The sequence below is a fragment of the Larus michahellis genome, chromosome 23, assembly GCF_964199755.1.
Source record: "Larus michahellis chromosome 23, bLarMic1.1, whole genome shotgun sequence".
NCBI lineage: Eukaryota > Metazoa > Chordata > Aves > Charadriiformes > Laridae > Larus > Larus michahellis.
Genome location: NC_133918.1, coordinates 1561080 through 1579228, shown reverse-complemented (window position 1 = coordinate 1579228; position 18149 = coordinate 1561080). Strand labels below are relative to the sequence as shown.

Sequence of the window (18149 nt, the reverse complement as noted above, 5' to 3'; positions counted from 1 at the left end):
ATTTAAATTCCAGAGTTTCACTCAGCTGGGCTGTTTGTTACATGCAAAGCAATTAACATAAAAATATTCCCCTTCTTGTCTGCGGCGCGTTGCCCCATGCTGTTACAGGAACTGCATACAGTTCCTGGAAATGCTGAGCGAGCCCCACAATATTCCCTTATTTCTGTAATCCAGGTTCGGTTCTGGCATGTGTTGAGCACGTGAGTAGCTTCACTTGAGAATCAATCCACGTTTCACTGTAGCAAGCATTTTATCTTGTAGATTTTCCCACTGAAATCATTGTGAATCCTTACAGATGAGGATATTACAAGGAACTGAATTTCCTAACAGCCTGAAAGCCTTCTGAAACTATACCAGCTGCCAGAGACAAGGTGTAGGCTGTGTAGGTGGTTGCTTCCTCACATGGACTTCATCAAAACTGTCAGATGACCTCTTTCCTTACAGCTGGAGAAAGATTGGTAGCTTTCCTTCCTCAGGGAAAAACCTGTGGCTCAGTCCTCCCTAAGTGAGAAATAAATGTTTGATAAGAAATCACCTGCTGAGTTAGAACCTCTGAAAACATTAATGGTGGTAACCAACATCACTGTCATGTTGTTAAAGACCCTCACAGCAGCTTATGTGCAACTGTTAGTTTCCAATGATGAACCGCTACCTTCACGGTTGCAGGTGCCTTGAAATCAGGCCAACAAATGCCTTTTCTTTATTGTTGTAATTTCCAGCAAGCAAACATTTGTAAATCTGTGGCTTGGCAGCAGTTCAATAACCCAATGTCATTAACACAGCAGCTTCTGGCTGAGGATCACGATCCACAGGAGGTCTCAGCCTTCACAAGAGGGATCGGGATTGCAACAAAACATCATTATGAAGCGGGTCTCGAAGACCCACAGACATGGTCTGGCAGCTGGGAAGGCCTGTGACATTGGTCAGCTGAGTTTGGCATAAACCCATGCTGCTGATGAAAAAGGAAGCCCTGTCCTTCCTGAGGTTGCGTGTCCCCGCCAGCTCTTTTGTGCCACAAGGAATCAGCCCTCTGAGAAGTGATTCCATCAGTGCAGAGACAAGTTAAAAAAATAGTTTTTCAATGGGATCAATTCTAGCAGAACCTGACTTACGCAGAGTCCTGGATATGTTTCACAATTAATAATGGTCTGAAAATCGTCAAAAAAATATCACTGAAAATCGTAGAAGTGCTGGTAGAAGGGACTTCTGGAAGCCGCTGGTAGAAGGGACTTCTGGAAGCCACTGGTAGAACTTTCTGCTTGAGCCAGGTCCCCCACCAACAGCAGACAAGATGGTGCATCTACTGACCGGCATGGTGTGAACATCTAGTGACTACCTTCTTGTCCAGGGCACCGGTAGAGCGACAGAATTGCAAATGAGATCATGATTAGCTGTGGTGTTGTCTTCACTCTAGAGCCTCTGTTTCTTTTCCTGCTGATGAGCGCTTACGGCTATCAAAATGCCAAGTGATGTTGTTACTACATTGCTATGGAACACAACGCCCTGGAAATCTTTCAGGGTCTGAGCTCATCCAAATTACAAAGTCTCAGAAGTAGAAAACCTTCAAGCAGGGTGGGTTGTTTTTTTTTTTTTTTATGAGGGCTCAGCCATGGAAAAATATTAAATTTGTCAAAGTCATGGTGACTTTTAGGCCACGTCCCTTTAGAAATGCTGACCTAACAATAGTACTAATCAGAAAGTATGGCATTTATAGTATCTTAATGGCATGCACTCAAAATAGATTCTAGTTACATCAGCAAGTTGACAAGCTCACAGGGTACAGATAACTCTTGTAATTAATTTCTAAAAGTCACAGGAACTGTAAAGTTGGTGTGGGTGGAGTTTGCTTTTTATTGAAACAATAAAGTGCCAGAATCACATTTACCCCGGTATTATTATAGACTTACTTGAAGGTAAATTAAATCAGAATCTGGCCTTCAAACTCTGTTAGGATAAAACTGTTAATTTTCCTCTCATGTTAATGATGCTGGAGAAGTATGGGCTCTAATTAGAACATGAATAGAGAACACACTGTGACCTGCTGGCTTTTAAGGTCTAGTGAGTGTAACTTTCTGAGGTACGTTCTTGCTAAATCACTTCCCCTAACTAGGTCACACCACTCACTCTGCTACTACCACCTAGTCATTAGAGAAGCACAGTACAGTAATTCCTATAATTAAAGTTGCCCGACATTTCCATGATAAAAAGCATGTTCACAGTTTCTTATACGTTTAACAGGCTTTAATGCTCTGAAGTGAAATTTTCCGTAATGGATATCTGTATCAGAATAAGGGCTTAAATTCAAAATGTAATTATTGTTTTTTAGATACTCCCATAATTGGTAATTACTCTCATACCTTTTCAGTACTAGTGTTCGGCTCAGTTTGTAGGACGTCTGCTTTGGGATTGGAACTTAATTCCATAAAAACTGGAGCTAACACAGCCACGTTGTACATCCCTGAAAATTATGGTTCTTGTGCAATTAGAGAACGCTAATGTCTCCAGCTGAATTCCCTGCAAAACGTCTGCACCAAGTGGGATCCAATTCCTCAGGGCAGAGGCACAGACCAGGTCTAGAGCCATACGTGGACTCAGGCTGCCGTTTGGACACCACACAGCTGCCAGCACTAGGGTCTAGCCCTGAAAGCTGCCAGCGGACGCGCACGGAATTCAAAAATCTTACAAAGCTGTTCAAAGTCTAAGGCCATGATCAGAGGAGATGACAAAATCAGCTTTAAGTCAGCTGGGACCAAATAAAAAGTGCTGAAGCCTAGTGACCCGAGTTTCTGCCCGGGGCTAATTCTGGTCTAGCGGTGTTGGTGTTTCTGCCGGCTCGCTCTGACAGCAGGTATTCAAAGACCTGACCTAAAGGCCTGTCTGCCAGCTGCTTTCTCCTTGCTTTCTCCTCTGCCCACTCCCAGATTCCAGGGCTGGGTAGGTGAGCTGAGACCTCAGCCCTCCTGTTCTCTTAGGTGCCTGATGGGTATTTTCTTGGCTGCTGTTAGTTGTCAAAAGTTGCATTTAGCCTCTGAAGTTGTATTTAGTCTCTCCGTGCAGCTGCAGCTCTACCCATCAGGATGAAAATCCCGTTCCCGTGTACAAGACCGCTGCTCAAAATTTTATATGAAGAGGGCATTAAGATTGCTCAGCTTTTCCCAGGTGCCTTGTGAGTAGGATGCTTGACAGACAGCAATGATAGCCCAGTTCTTCCAAAGCTTTTTCCTCTTCAGGGAGCAGATGCCATGGTGCTCACTGAATAGTCAACTGACCAGCCTCCCTTGTTGGCCTCCTTCCAGGCACTAGGCATCAGGCTTTGCATTCAAATACTTTGCATTCAGACTCTGCACCAAACACAGAATAATTAATTAATATTAATTACTATTAATTTCCTTGAATGATTTTCTCTGCTGTGTCCCTTTTATTTTGTGTCTCGGATTCTCTCCAGAATTTAGGTGCTTAATCCCCACGGAAATCAATGGGTTCAACAGCCTTGAAGATCTGGGATTTTTTCTAGACAAACAATAGTTTTCCAAATCTCTTACCCATCCCTCCAGAAGGGTGAGGTTCTTGCTCAGGCCTAACCCGAACATTTCTGAAGCCTCGCTATGTGTCCTCCAGCTATCTCTGGATCCCATGGGCAGAGCCCTGCCCTCAGAGACGCCAGAGATGGTTTGCTCAGGACCACGTGGCACGTCAAATAGTGCTTAAAGTGTCCCCTTGAGTGCGGACTTGGCCTTTCCTGATCTACGTGACCCTTTAAAGATGATGGCGTGTGTCTGTTCAGTGACATCAGCCCACTTTCCCCTCCGACGCAGCCACTGGGTCCCGTGGACTTCTCTGGTCTGAGAGTTCTCAAGAGATTCTTGACTTGGTCCTGTCTCTGTCTGAGCCCCGTCTCTAAGCACAGAGACCTGGGAAATCTCCTTGGTGGAGAGTGAAACAAAGACAGCATTTGATGTGTTTTAGAGTTTCAACTCTAGTTGAGCCTTGGCTTTCCTAACACCAACCCTGTGTGATGAAGAAGTATTTATCTACTCCTCTTTAGTAGTCTGTCCTTCCTTCTGTCTCCTGTATACATATTCTTCTGTTCATTCACGAGTTCTGTGTTTAACTGAGTTTGCCTCCTGACACATCTACTTATTTCCCAGATTGCTGGGAAAGAGTGTTCTTGTGCTTGGAGGAAGATGCCCTTAACGAGCTGCCAGCTCTCTTGAGCTCCTTTGTCTTTCAGAGCTGCGTGCCACAGAATCTCACCTCACCTATTCCTGGATTACCCAAAGTCAATCCTCTTGGCCCTTGAAAGGCCATTTGCCTTTCTCACTCCCCTCAGGACCTTGAATGCCACAATTTCATACGGTTGCTACAGCCAACACTCCCACTGATCATCACATTCCGAAACAGTCCTTCCTTGGTCGGGAATACCAGATCCAGGAGGACGTCCAGCTGAACTAGATGGCCTGTCCAGTACCTTTTAGAAACTGCCTGTATTTCTTGTCCTCGTTCAACAGATAATGCAGTTTGAGCTAGTAATCAGACAACTCCAAATAGTATTGTTTGATCTACAGAAAAGTTCCACCAAATGCTGACAACAGACATTGATTTAAATGTAGGTATCCTGTATTTTTTCTAAATTAGTGCCATTTATTTATTCATAGCAACTTTTGTCAGTCCTGCTGTTGTATTGCTGATGGAAAAGTCTCCTCGCAGCTAAAACAGATGGTTTGGACGCGTGGTACTTGCAAAAGGGATAAGGAACCCGGCCCTGAGGTTCTGCTCTGCCCTCGAGTGATAGCTTGTGAGGGATGTATTCAACCCGTCAGGCGCTGTGCATGCAGTTCTTGCACCGTGCCACCACCTTGACGCAAACTGGCTTCAAATTGGAAGAGGGGAGATTGAGATGAGATATCAGGAAGGCATTCTTTCCTGTGCGGGTGGTGAGCCCCTGGCCCAGGTTGCCCAGAGAAGCTGTGGCTGCCCCATCCCTGGAGGGGTTCAAGGCCAGGTTGGCCGGGGCTTGGAGCAACCTGGGCTGGTGGGAGGTGTCCCTGCCCAGGGCCGGGGGTGGCACTGGGTCGGCTTTAAGGTCCCTTCCAACCCAAACCGTTCTATGATTAGGGGTACGATTAAAGTTGTCTCTCTCTCGGTGTCTGCCTCTGAGATAGCTGCCGTTGGCTCCCTTACTAATGAGTAGAGACCTAGCCAACGTGGTCAATGAGCGGAGGTTCACTGACCAAAGCAGCCAACAAAATATGGGGCACCATCAAGAGGACGAGCACACAGGAGCGTGGCTGTGTACTATACTGTCTCTGTACTGTGTATACTACACAGTATCACTTTGTGGCCACATAAAGTCTTGGCGCACCTATGTTTTGAGCAGTGTGTGACGTTCTGGAGACGGTAGAGTTAGAGCTCAGAGCAAACGGCAAACAGTCATCTTTGGGATGGAGCAGCAGCCTTCCACAGAGAGGGTTTGAATTCTTTGGTCGGGAGAAACAGCTATGGTCAAGGTTTATACACCGATTAGCTGAATGGAGAACCACTGTCCAGTAAATCCCACAAGGCTGTAACAGTGAGGCACTAACGGACGCACTAAATGGGCATCAAGGATCTGTTTAACGCTGGAGTGAACTTCTGGGTCCGGCAGCCATGGGAGGCCACGGGGGCAGAGGAGATGCCAGGGCCCTGCAGGATGGTGGGCAGCCGGGTCTGCAGGGGCCCAGTCCGACGGGCGCAGGTGCTGGGGGCCGCAGAGAGCGACGGCGTTTGGAGGGGATCCCCATAACCTGTCACCGCCGGGGAGCGCAGCCGCGACGCCCGCTCGGGCGGAGGCCCAGAGCTCGGGCGGGCCGCCCCGCTGAGCCGGAGGCGGGGCCCGAGGGCCGCCCGGCGGAGAGGAACGCACGGGGCCCGCCCGCCGCGCCCGAGGTGGCCTCAGGACACCCGCCGGGCCCCGCCCCGCCCCGCCCCGCCCCGCCCGCGGCCCCGCCGAGCCAGCCGCGCACGCGCGGAGCCGCCATGGGGCGGCCGTCCATTGGCGCATGCGCCGCCCGGCGGGGCGCGCGGTAAGTGGGGTCCGTCCGGCGGCGCGATGCATTGTGGGCGTGATTGAGGAAGTAAAATGGCGGACCTAGCGAACGAAGGTAGGCGGGCGCTGGCGGTGCGCAGCGGTGCCGGCCTCGGGCCGCCGCCGGCTTGGCCCCGCGCCGCCGCGGCTCCGGCCTGAGCCGGGCCCCGCGATCCGCTCTCAGAGGCGTGCCCGGGCGCGGGCCCGCCCTCGGAAGCGCCCCCTCCCCGCGGCCCTCTCCCTGTCCCGGCCCCTCTGGGGCGAGCGGCCGGACAAAGGGAGCGCCCGTCCGGGCCGCCGAACTCCCCGCCGGCCCCTCTGTGCCCGGCGGGGCCGGCATCGTGGTGGTGGCCGGGGTTGGCGGCGGTGGGACCACGCCGGCAGGTGTCTCCCGCCTGGCTGGCAGCGGGCGGGCGGCGCGGCGGCTCCCGGGGCGGCGGCCGGTCGGTGCTGCCGCGCTCCCTGCGCGCACAGAGCCGGCCGAAGGCCCGCCCCGCCGAACGGGCCGCGCCGCCCCGTGGGGAGTCCCGAGCCCTTTGTGTCCTTCCGTCTCCGGATGCTTTTTGCGGTCATTGTCCGCAACTTCACGACTGGTGAATCTTCCCTTAATTTCCACTCGTGTTAATCCTTCCTCAAGCTAAGAGAATAACAGGCCGTTATATAAAACTAGGTGAGGTATGGTAATATATATATTGTTTTTGAAGCTGAAAACCTCTGAAGTAAAGAAATAGTGGCTTCATTTCTTTCTGAAGAGGATTAGGAAAACACAGGATGCATTACAGTAGGACTTGAGTGTTCTGCTCCAAGGTGTGTAGAATGTTGCTTAAGTGACAGTGGGCATCAACAGTTTGCCTTTGAGAATGATTAACTTTCCTCAAAGTCTCTGCAAAAGCAAGTTTGTACCAGCTGTCTCTGTTGTTTCTCATCATTCTTCCCTGCTAATGAAAGTGGGGGGGGGAAATGCCTGGAAGGAGGCGAATGGAAGTGTGTGAGGCCCCTTCTTTCCAGATTGTTTCTTATATTTGAACTCTGTACCAGTGGCAATTATAGTTTGGACATTAATGTTGAACAACAGGAAGCAAATATCTATTGTAGGTGTAGCTTTTGAAGGTGAAGTCTACATGCAACTAACCACATAATTACACTTAAGTTATTTGACAAATCCTGTGATGCAACATGTCTCGGGCTGCTGCCTTCCAAACTCAAGATGAGCTGTCAGTGCCCAAAGAGGCATGATAAGTGGTCTCAAGAATGGTAGTAAATAGTCAAATGTGTAATGACTGTTTGTGAGAAACTTAATGACAGTATTTACGTACTGTCATTATAATGACCTTATAATAAATTTTGATGATTTAGTGTGTTCTTTTACAACTGAAAGTTTAGGAATGGCTTTCTTAAGTTGTGCAAACCCCTCACTTTACCTAGCCATTCTAGCGGGAAACATTAAGCTCAATGGAGAATTCCAAGTTACCAATGTTTATTCTGTCTTTTGATGCTGATTCGTCACGGGTTTCTATGCCTACCCCTGTATTTCTGCAGAACTGTGTAGGCTGTCTGGGGGGGGGCGGGGGGAAGGTATGGTGCCATCCTTACTTTTTCGTCTGTTCTTCCTTTTTCTCTTCACACCCTTTCCTGACTCCAGTGACTTCTCTCACCTTCTAATCTCTTCAGCTGTGCCTGCATCTCCTTCCGGAGTTGTCATCTTCATCCTGTGCTGTTCTGTTTCTTCTTGCAATAAGAATGCGATATAATCTTTTGTAAGATTAAGTGAGATGAGCTGGCTTTTGAACTATTGTCTCTTCTGCTCATTCTGATATCATTGGCTGCGTTGTCTGGTGTTAGTTTTCTTTCCTCTGGTTCCATTTTTGAGGTGTCTGTACACCAGTGCAAATACACGTACTTTCTGGGATTGGCATCCTGCCGAAAGTCAGTGGATTTCGCAGTCTTTCTACTTGTTTGCTGTCTCTGACATGGCAATGATGTTCTCAGGTGACTTTCTTTTCTCCTCATTCTTAAACACATCAGTCTGATTTTTCCAGTACTGTTGGTGAATGTTTTCTTTCCAGGTGCCTGGTTATTTTCATTCAAATATAAGAAGTCACTATTTTGGTAGTGATAATTCTTTCGTCTTCTGCTTCATATTGATCTTCTCTTGTGTGACGTATGTGATACCTAAATGTTCATGTTCACCAATGAACCACGGTTAAAACAAAAGTCCTAATATTCCTTAGTCTTGATTGATCTGTACAACAGTGCTGTCTCAATCATACTTTATTGTGAGGTGTAAAGCTAATTATTCTTTGACACATAGTAGACGCAAATACCTAGAAAGAAGTTTTAGTCATTCTGGCAGATTGTTTTTGCTTAGCGTGTTTGAACAATAGCTTTTCTTGTCTTTTCATGCAAGTGAAACTCTCTTAGACTCTTACTCGTTTGATTGCTGCAGCAAACCTCCCGGCCTTGAAAAGTGCTGTTCTGTTCTGTCTGTGTCCTTTCATCTTACTCATACAGAGCTCTTCTAACCTGTCGCTTTTACCACATCCCTTTGTTTCAATTAATTCATTGAGGTTTTTTTCCAACAGTGTGTTAGTTATCTTTACCTTCTAGATTCTGATGTCTCAGTCTATTGTCTGTCTTAAATCACCACTGAGATGTCAATATCGCCTCCAAGTAGCCATTCTATTAATGTCCTTAAAACCTTCAAACTATTTTAACGGATGATCTTTCTGCGATGCATTTCTTCAAAGTTACAAGTGTTCCCTCTAATATTCTCATAACTACTTCACTTTCTTCATTCTGATCATTCCTTGAATTTTTCCATTCACTTGTTTTTTTCTTTAGTGAGTTGGTAAAACTGTACCCCTGCCTCTGTGTAGTGGTTTGATGGCAAGCAGTATCTCGGCAGAAGGCGGCTGTTGGATTCAGGGGGTCCTCACTGCAGAGAAGGGGGGTGAAGGATGAGGTGGTCCAAGTGCCGCTTTCCAAAGAAGTTTGTACTGTGAAGTTCCCTGGGAACAGGTCCTGGTCTTGGCATTGCCCCTCATCGTGAGAGGAGATGAGCTGGTAAGTGTGGAGCTAATAAAGAGGAGGAGAGAATAACTTCTTCCTGGCTGTGTGAAGTTTGATCGGCTTTGTCACAAAGATTTAGTGCCGTTGTCATAAAGGCTTTGGGGACTGGCATTGTGAGAAGACTGGCATTTGATCATTGAAAACCAGGAGTTTGGGAAGATAGGCACAATTGTTATTGTTAGTATTGTATTAAGTAGTTACTGAATGGTGTTAGAAATTGTCTGTGAAGTCTTTGGTATGGTGTTCTTTGTTGGTGTTTTAGCTGGATCACATCTTAAAACTTCACACGTGTGGCAGTGAAGTATCACGGAGCACTAGACAGCTTCCTGTCAGGCATATATATTCACGATAACCTGAATGCTTTTCTCCTTAACTTGCTGTTAATGCACAACTAGTAATTAGTTTGTGTATAACTTGCTGCTGAAGCTGCTCTTTGGATGACGGGATCTCCTTGCGTTGAGAATGAATTTCTTTATCATATTTCAGTCACTGAAAAGGTACAGGTTTTTCTCAGGGCTAAAACGTGATGGCTTTCTTCACGTTTCCCTTTCAGCAGGTGCCTGCACTACCTGTGTTGGCAAACTCTCTCCTTAGACACCAAACACGATGAGTTTTACTTTCTGAATCTGCTAAGTGTACGCTTTGTGATCGTAACAAGTTTACTGCCTTAAATGTACAGAAGAGGAGAGAATTGAAGCAGTTCCTTTCAGGGTAAAAATATCCTTCCTTTGCCAGACTTGTATGATGCTGACATTGCTTCTGTGCCGTTTCTGGGGTTTGTTTTTGCCCTGACTGTGTAATTCTGCTTGCCTTATGGTAGCTTTCAGAGAGAGGAAGGTCTGTTGAGGGGAAAAGCTGGCATGTGCCACTGTCCCTGACATTTGTAGACCCTATAAAGAAGATTATTTTTTTTTTGCCCTGGTGATTTGCCTCAGATAAATTAGTGGATGCAAAGTTAGGCTGAGGGATTTGGGTTGGGCTTTTTTTTTTTTTTTGTTTGGTATTTTTTTTTTTCAGATGTCCTGATAATTCACCCCCAAATACCATAAAGTACTATTTCATTTACCAGACAGAACTATCTAAATGCTTTATTAATTTTTGTTAACACTTTTTGAGTTCTTTATAGATATTTAATCTACATTGCAAAGTAGTTGGGTTGCCTCATGGTTTTCTTCTTCCCGTCGTGTGAAAATAAGCTAGTTTTTTTCCATTTCTGACTTGAAACATTTGCTTTATATGAAGTACCTGAGCTGAAACAGTAAAATTACCTAACACAGAGGGTAACCTACTTCTATTAATGCCATGAGGCCTTGGGAAATGAAATAACATGTACTCTGCAAACACAAAAGGTTTGTGCTTTAAATAAGCGTATGGTATTTTTATGTAATCTTAAATAGGAAAAGCATTCTACCTTCCCATGCCAGCTGTGGAGGTACTGCCTGGCAGTAGCCTGCTTACTCATGCTGTAGGAGACAAAAAAAGTAAAGGGTTGAAGATGAACGAGAACAGATGTTTTACATTGTAAAAAGCAACTTATCAAAGTTTTGGAAATGAGTCAGAAGTACCTTTTTTTTCCCCCCCGATGTCAGTTATATTCACCGTGACATCACGTGTGAAGTCTGGCTAGAAGTGATCCAGTCGTGTTTCTTGTACTCTCTGGCGTGACGTATGACTGGACTTTGCTTGTGGGGGATCTTTTGGCCATCAGCTGTTGGTGTGGTAGCTTGCTCATTGCTTTCGTTCTGTTCGCAGCTGCTGGAAGTGAGGAGAGTCTTGTTTTGCTATCCACACCCGTAGAATTGTCCATATCTCTTTTCTACGTTTATTTTTAGCATGATTAGTCTGCTCTTTATAACTTAAATAGTGTCAAGGTGGAAAAAAAATCAACACTTTTGTGGCCTGAGCTGTTCAAATAAGCATAATTAAACTTAACTTTGAACTTAATTTTTTCTTGACCCTCAGGTAAGCCTTTCACAGGCAATAAATTACCACTCTGGACGTTTTTGGTGAATTAACAATTTAATTGCTGTTCTCCTTTTTAACAGTCTTTTGCTCACACTTTTTAACACTCTTTCATTGTTCACAGGTATGATCTGCTCTTTTCTCTCAGGTGATGAGAATTATTTTATTTATTATAATGAGTTAAAGTCAGAGCAGTTCAGTTATTCCCAGCTTGCATGGTTTTAGTGTTGAAGATTGCTTCTTCAGATCTAAGCAAGGGCTTGCTTGCCTGGAAGTTTCTCAGTGTTTTGGTTTTTTTTTTCTGCCTCTCATATAGGTTTCCATGTAGTCAGGCACTATTGCGCTTTAAAAATGTAATTTGGAGTAAATTTTTAAAAAAGGTTTGAAACAGTGTAGTTCTCAGATTTAAAAATAAATTCACCTCGAAGTAACCTGGCTACAGTAGGTCTGGTGAGGACTTGAGAATTGTTTCATGACGTGGGTCCTGGGCTCCTTCTAAAATCTAAAGATTAATTGTAGTTGCCAAGGTGGTGGGGGACCTGTGAGGAAAGGCTGAAGGAACTGGGCTTGTTTAGCCCGGGGAAGTGAAGGCTTCAGAGGCACATTTGGAACTTTCCAAGGTCTATGAGGAGACTATTCAAAAGACAGAGGTTCATCACACTTGTGTATGTTGGAAGGACCAAAGACAAAAGGTGAGAGGTGGAATGAGATATTCAGACTGGGTATAGAGAAGAGTTGGTGGTGTCTTTTTTTTTTTTTTTAACCATAAAAAGCAGTAGAAGAGGTTATCCTGGGAGGCTGCTCAGCCTCCATCCTTGTCAGTTAGGACCAGACTGGATAACCTGATTGATCTGGTCTGACTTCATAGCCGGCCTTACTTGGAGCAGGGGGTTGGACCAGAGACCTCCTGTGGTCCCTTCTGACCTGAATTATCCTGTAGAGATGGTACAGGATATGGTAGAGACACAATGGTCTTGGTGGCAAAGGACAAAAATGTCTTTCTTGGCCGTTGTCACTGCTTCACCATGGGATTTACTCTGTGAGCCTGGTAACTCTACAGAGAAATGTACCTTTGCACCGTACCAGGGGTTCCCCCCCATTTTTTGCCATTTTACCTTGTCTTTTCTTTTCACTTACGTGGCCTTCAAAGAAAGATTCAAAAGGGGCATATTTTTTACATCTATACACTTAAAATACCCATTGGCTTTTTCACTAATGGAATGTTTCATGCTGCAGTGAAGGTTTAAAACTTTGTATTGCAAAAATAACTTCCGTGGCCACTAGAGGTGCCACCAACTGCTGTGGCTGCATTAGTGTGAAGGGGTGGAGAGGCAGAACAAGGCAATATTTTGTCCAGTTCCAGGAAACATTGTTTACATCGCAGAGTTTGGTATAGCTACAAATAGTCATGTATCCGAGTTTAAAAAAATCTCACATTAAATCGTAAATATAACTTGAAGAAGACACCTCTGCCTGGGCCACTGAGAGTTTACTGCTTCTGTGTTCTGGTTTCCAGGGCATGTGGACCAAGCTGAGTAGGTTTAATAGCACATAGTGCATATATTGAAAGTTAATGAATCAACAGTGAAATAAATTAAAGGAATTTAGCTTGTGACAGCCAACTTTTGAGGTTTTTGTCCTCATTCATGCAAGTTGAAATGTCTGAAACTTGCAAATACGCTGCAGGAAGGAGTTCTGTGGATTCAGTCACTTTTCAGACTGGTTTCACAGCCTACCACCATTCAGAAGAAACTAAGTGGTTTGTTCAGGTTCCAGATCTTCGGACTGGGGACTTACTGTCTCTGTGGCAGTAATTACTGAACGTCTGCTTTCCTTGTTACGTGCTTGGGCTTTCTTAGAACACCTTTACTGAGGGTGACTCGGTTAGAAAATCGATGTTGTTTCTGTCTGCTTGTCTGGAGAAAACTCAAGTTTGTTCCACACTACTTAAGAACTGTGTGCTGTGTCTCTTGGCATTTCAGATGGAGAAGATCTCATGTTATTTTACATGTATTTTACCTGAAGTTTGAAACTTGGGGTGGTTGGTTTTTTTTTTTTTCCTCATCCTTTATCCAGCTTTATTTTCCCTTTACCTTGGTGGCGGTTCTGTGGACCTGACGGATCCATTTTACTGTAGGTTGTCCTTGGTGGAATGGAAGCATGCTCACTAGGTGCAAACATGACTGTCCTCCTCTGATGTTGTCTAGTAGAAACACTGAAATTCTCATTTTGAAGCAGCACTTAATAAGCTGCTCACCATGTGGGGAAAAAACTTCAACAACTGCTTAACATATGCATTTCTGTTCTACAAAAATAAAACCTGTTGTTGTGGTTCTTCAGTTAATAGGAAAACGTGTTTTGTGTAAGTGCTTTTGTAGGAAAATCATTAAATGCTAGAGAGCTCTAGTACATAAATGAATTCAAAAAACATATCTAGGAATCAGAACTGAAAGCTGAAGCCAGGCATTTGAACGGGAAGTTTGGCACTGGAATTTTTTACCAAGTGAGGTAATGGATGATCGAGAGCAATAATACTTTGCTTTAAATGTCTTCAATAATTGATGCCTTTGATGAAAATGTTTCCCCAAAACAATAAGGCTCAGAAAAATATGCAGTGTTTAGTGAAGGTGGTCACATTAGACAATCCAATGATCCCTTCTTGCCGTGGGCTAGAATTAGGGAAACATTTCCAGCATTGTGGTGTTGTTGCAGCCTTTAGAAAAGCCATGGCGAGCAAGTGTTCCCTGGTAAAGAACGTGCCTGGCTGAGCACTGGATGGCTGGTGGCTGTGAGTCCCTCTGTCTCGTCATCGTTCCTGCCAGGTGATAGTTCGTCTCACAGCCAGCAGGAGTGAGACTCCTGGATCCTGAGTGCTGGAGCACAGTGTTCCTTCAGTGGAGAGAAACTCCTGTGTGTTGCACAAGAGGGTTACCTTTTCCACCTTAACCAACAGGACTGGACATAGTTTGTTTAACTAGCTGCTTTTCCCAGTCTCATTAGCTGTAGCTGGACGCAATCTCTAATATTTGATTATTTTTTTTTTACTCCATTTTCTCCTTTGGTTCTTCCATCCAATTTTTTATCTTTTTTTTTTTGAGTGTGAGCTTTCTGCTGTTCCTGGCATCCCTGTTCTTTTTTTGTGAGTACCCAATTTTCTGTCATCACACTCCGTCTCCTATTCTGTCCTGTTCCTTTGCATCAACTTCTTTGGTTCTCCATTCTGGACTTTTGCCAGCCATCCTGTGTTTCTTCTGTACCGTGCGTTGTCGTTGGATCTGGTTTTTTTGTTTGCTTTCTTCTCTCTCAGTACTTCAGTCCTTTATTAGGCACTAAATAGACAAGTAGTTCTGTTCTGTTTGGTGCTCTTTGGTATTTGTGGAATTTGGTACAGGAGTCTCCTGTACGTTGTGTGTTACACAATCAAGTCCTGCTTTTGGGCAGATCCCCGAAAGGGAAGAACACTAATACAGCGTTTTATTGACTGGTTGGGCAGTCTTGGATAAAAGTAGATTGGTAGAATGCATTCTACTTGTCGCTGTAATTCCAGCGTTAATGAATACTAAAGTATATCGCATGTGGCATGAAGTAATGAACATCGCTTTGAGGTAAAGGGTTGTAAGTTTGGAGCTTACGTGATGGAGCGTCCCACAGGGGACTCTCACTGAGGCCAAGGGAATCCAAAGGGATCCCTGGCGTGTCTCAGCACACTCTTCTTTGGGACAGGTGTAGCAGCTCAGTCTTTGTTGATGACCTTAGTTAGTAGATTGTTTTTCATTTTTGAAATAGATTGGCTGCATTGCTCTTGTTAAGAAGCATTTTTAAGATTCATCAGTATTTGATGGATAGAAGAACTTGGAAAAGAAGGGGGGGGAAAAAAGAGCAGGCAAAATGCTGCAGTAAGGAGCTTTATTTCACAATTAACTTTACCTTTTGTAGAACAAGTTACACCAGTCTTGCAAAATAGGTCTTGCAGTGTTTTTGCTGGGTTATCCCTCTGAGTTAGACCCACAGAAGAGTGGAAATACAAAATGCATAAGGAATCACAAATAAATGCACAGAGTTCTTGGAATAACAGTCATAATTTTTACATGTGTCTGGTAAAGTTTCACGTTTTCAGCTAAACTGATCTAATAGCCGGCAGTTGCCAAATGAACGGTCTTATCCCCTTTTCCTTATATGCTGACACAAGTGCTTTGCTGCAATGGATTTATGGAGGATTTCGTGATGTTTTCTTTTTTTTTTTTTAGGCACAAGGTAATTCTTCTTGATGACTTCATATTTCTTTTTTATGGTAGCCTAAAAGTTTTAAAAACGTAAATTTTCTTAGATGTCTAGTCTTGTTTGTAAGAATGAGTAATTACAAAGATGCAACTTTTGCGAAGAAATTAGCCAAAATACAGCTCTCCCTGAATACTCTGGTTTCTCACTCTGAAAACAGACTTTGTATGCTGTACTTGTTTTTAGCCCCCCGAACACATAGGAGGGTTGTGGACTGCATCACGTACCTATCATTTAATTTCAAATACAACTCATACACAAGGTGTATCAGTTTGTTAAACTCTCAGAAAAATTAATTTCTGGTTTATCCCCTCACCTGCCCTTTTTTTTTTTGGTCATTATGGACATTTGAGGTAGTTTTGAGGTCTTTAAGGACAATGGAAAAAATACACGCGTTCTAGAAATTCATTCTGTTCTTGAAGACTAAATGTTGATGTGCTTATTTAGAAAATAGTGTCCCATTAATATTTGAATTGGAACTTCAAGTAGAAAGCAGACGTGCTCTTAAATTATGCAGAAAAGACTGGTGAGTCTATAAAAATATGCATAGAATATTTGGTTTAAATTGCAGACCTGCAAATGTTGGAGATTTAGGACATTTCTAAAGGTGTCAATGATAATGAAGTACAAGTATAATCAAGCGTCAGAGTTAGGCGACCTTTGAGAATGTGTATGTGGGTGCGTACAGCAAGACGTCCTTTGCATTAATGCGTTACTATGGGGAAGGAAAAACCTTTGGGTGCAAGACTTAACGTGTTCAGAAAGTAAACTACTGCGGCAAAGGGTCTTTTCCTGCTGATGTACCCAAGTACGATGAAAGTACTTGTTTGAAATAGAGAGATCTGGAGGGAAAAGATAAATAGCTTTCAGGCATCAGTTGTATTGTTTCTTAAAATGCTTTTTCCTTTTGAGGATCAGGTTCTTATATGTTAGCAGGAACCAGTGGAAATGATTTGCGTAACTGAGATTTAAGTGGTTTAGGGATTCATTGTCAGTAAAAGCATCATAGAACATAACACTTTCATATTAATCAATAGTGAATGTGGAAAAAAACCCAACAATTTCTCTTTTTACAGAAAAACCTGCCATTGCTCCACCTGTATTTGTATTTCAGAAGGATAAAGCACAGAAGGTAAGGAGATGTTGATATGTTGCTTTTATTTTTGTTTTGTTCTGTAGCACTGGCTCATCCTGTGGTGAGCACTGTTTGCCTGTGTTGTTTTGAAGTTGAAGATGGATAATAGAGCATAATTATAACAACATTATTAATAGGTATAAGGCGAAGAGGTACTGGAGGGCTAAATGTGGGAAGATGTGTGATTCTGGCATGAAACAGGTAGCTCTTTGGACAGAAGATGGACAAAATCTGGGAGAAAAAGTATCTTCAAAGCTGTATCTTGAACAGATGGCAAAGGAATGGTCACAGTTGCATGAGAAAACTAAAAAATGTCTTATTTTTACAACAAAGTTAAGACAAAGTAAAGAAAACCATGGTCTAGATTATTGCTTTTCACCTCCATATGGATGTATCTCATGTCTTTGGTTAGTAAGCTGTGAAGTGTCTGATTACCGTGGAAAATGGTAATGCTGTTCCCTCGCCCATTCCCCTACCCCTGCCACGTGTTCCTGTCCCCTGCCGTTGGGTCAGCGGTGGCAGTTATGGTGTTGAGGTGACTTGGAGCTGGGCTGTAATCTGCTCAAGGTGTTCCCTGGGTGAGCTTGTGGCGAACCAAGGGCCTGACACAACTCATCCTGTGGCTGCAGAAAGAAATGAGAGTCAAAGGAAGGAGCAGGACCTTCCCTTTAGCAGAAACTGCTATTAAATTGAAATAGATGTGATGGAAAACCATGGCTGTGTGGACTGAGTGCAGTATGGTTTATGTTCTCTTTACTTTGAAAGTGGCACACAAAATGTTACAGATGAATGCTAGGGTATAGTTTTCCTTACTTTTTTTTTTTCCCAAAAAAGTAATCCTTCCATCTTCTTATGTTGTAAACATTTTTTTTTAGTAAAAGCAATTGATAAGAACCTTAATATTTTGCAGTATTTAATTCTGCCTGGTTAATAGTAAAAGCTGTTAACATTTGGAAAAAATAAAATCAAGGTTACCCTTGTTTCACCTGAAGCTGGTGGGAACCAAGAGAATTGTACTCATGTACACGATTCACTCTTTGTTGAATCACTGGATCGTTATATTATCTGTGCAATCAGAAAATCTTCTCAAATGTTTGAATAGAAAAGCTGAACCATTTTGCAGTTGGTTGCTTTTCTTTGGTTTGGGACAAGCATCAGACTCAAGCTTTCTCACGAGTTTAGTAGGCATATTCCTCAGCAGGAGCCTGAAATCTTTTGCCAGCTTGGAAAGGATTTAAATCTGCCATTCTTCTAATATTAGCTGATCAAATTAAATATACCTCAAAGTAAATACTTGCAAGGTGTTCCTTCCAGTTACATTTTTTTTTTTTCCAGTGACAATTTACATGTTTCTTGGAACACAGGGAGCGTTAGTGTTTGCGCTGTCAGTTCGGATCGCATTGTTTCCTTCTAGGAAGCAGGTCTCAATCCCTGCTGTTGATTAGACTGTTCCTGAAGTCCCTTCTGAGTTGCACCATGGTGAGATTTCTCCCCATGTGTCCTTTAACCTGGCAGTTCTTCCACAGTTAGTCTGGAAGCAGTGATCACAGCAAGGTGCAACCCAAGCAGAGCAATGTGGTCCCGTGTCCTTTCTCTGCTGGCCTGGTCCTTTGGTGCTAAGCTGGCAGGTCTCGTGCTCTC

At 43.9% G+C, this 18149-nt stretch overlaps 1 protein-coding gene across 4 annotated transcripts in view; it reads left to right on the top strand.

The window, feature by feature from the left end:
* The first annotated feature begins 6021 nt into the window (after window positions 1–6021).
* RANBP3 (RAN binding protein 3) overlaps window positions 6022–18149 on the top strand; it is a 54344-nt gene continuing 42216 nt past the window's right edge. For all 4 annotated transcript variants that reach the window (XM_074566093.1, XM_074566092.1, XM_074566091.1 and 1 more), the window contains exons 1-2: window positions 6022–6140; window positions 16450–16505. In XM_074566093.1, coding sequence (XP_074422194.1) covers window positions 6119–6140; window positions 16450–16505 — 78 coding nt within the window. In that variant the 5' untranslated portion in view covers window positions 6022–6118. The remainder of the gene's footprint in view (window positions 6141–16449; window positions 16506–18149) is intronic.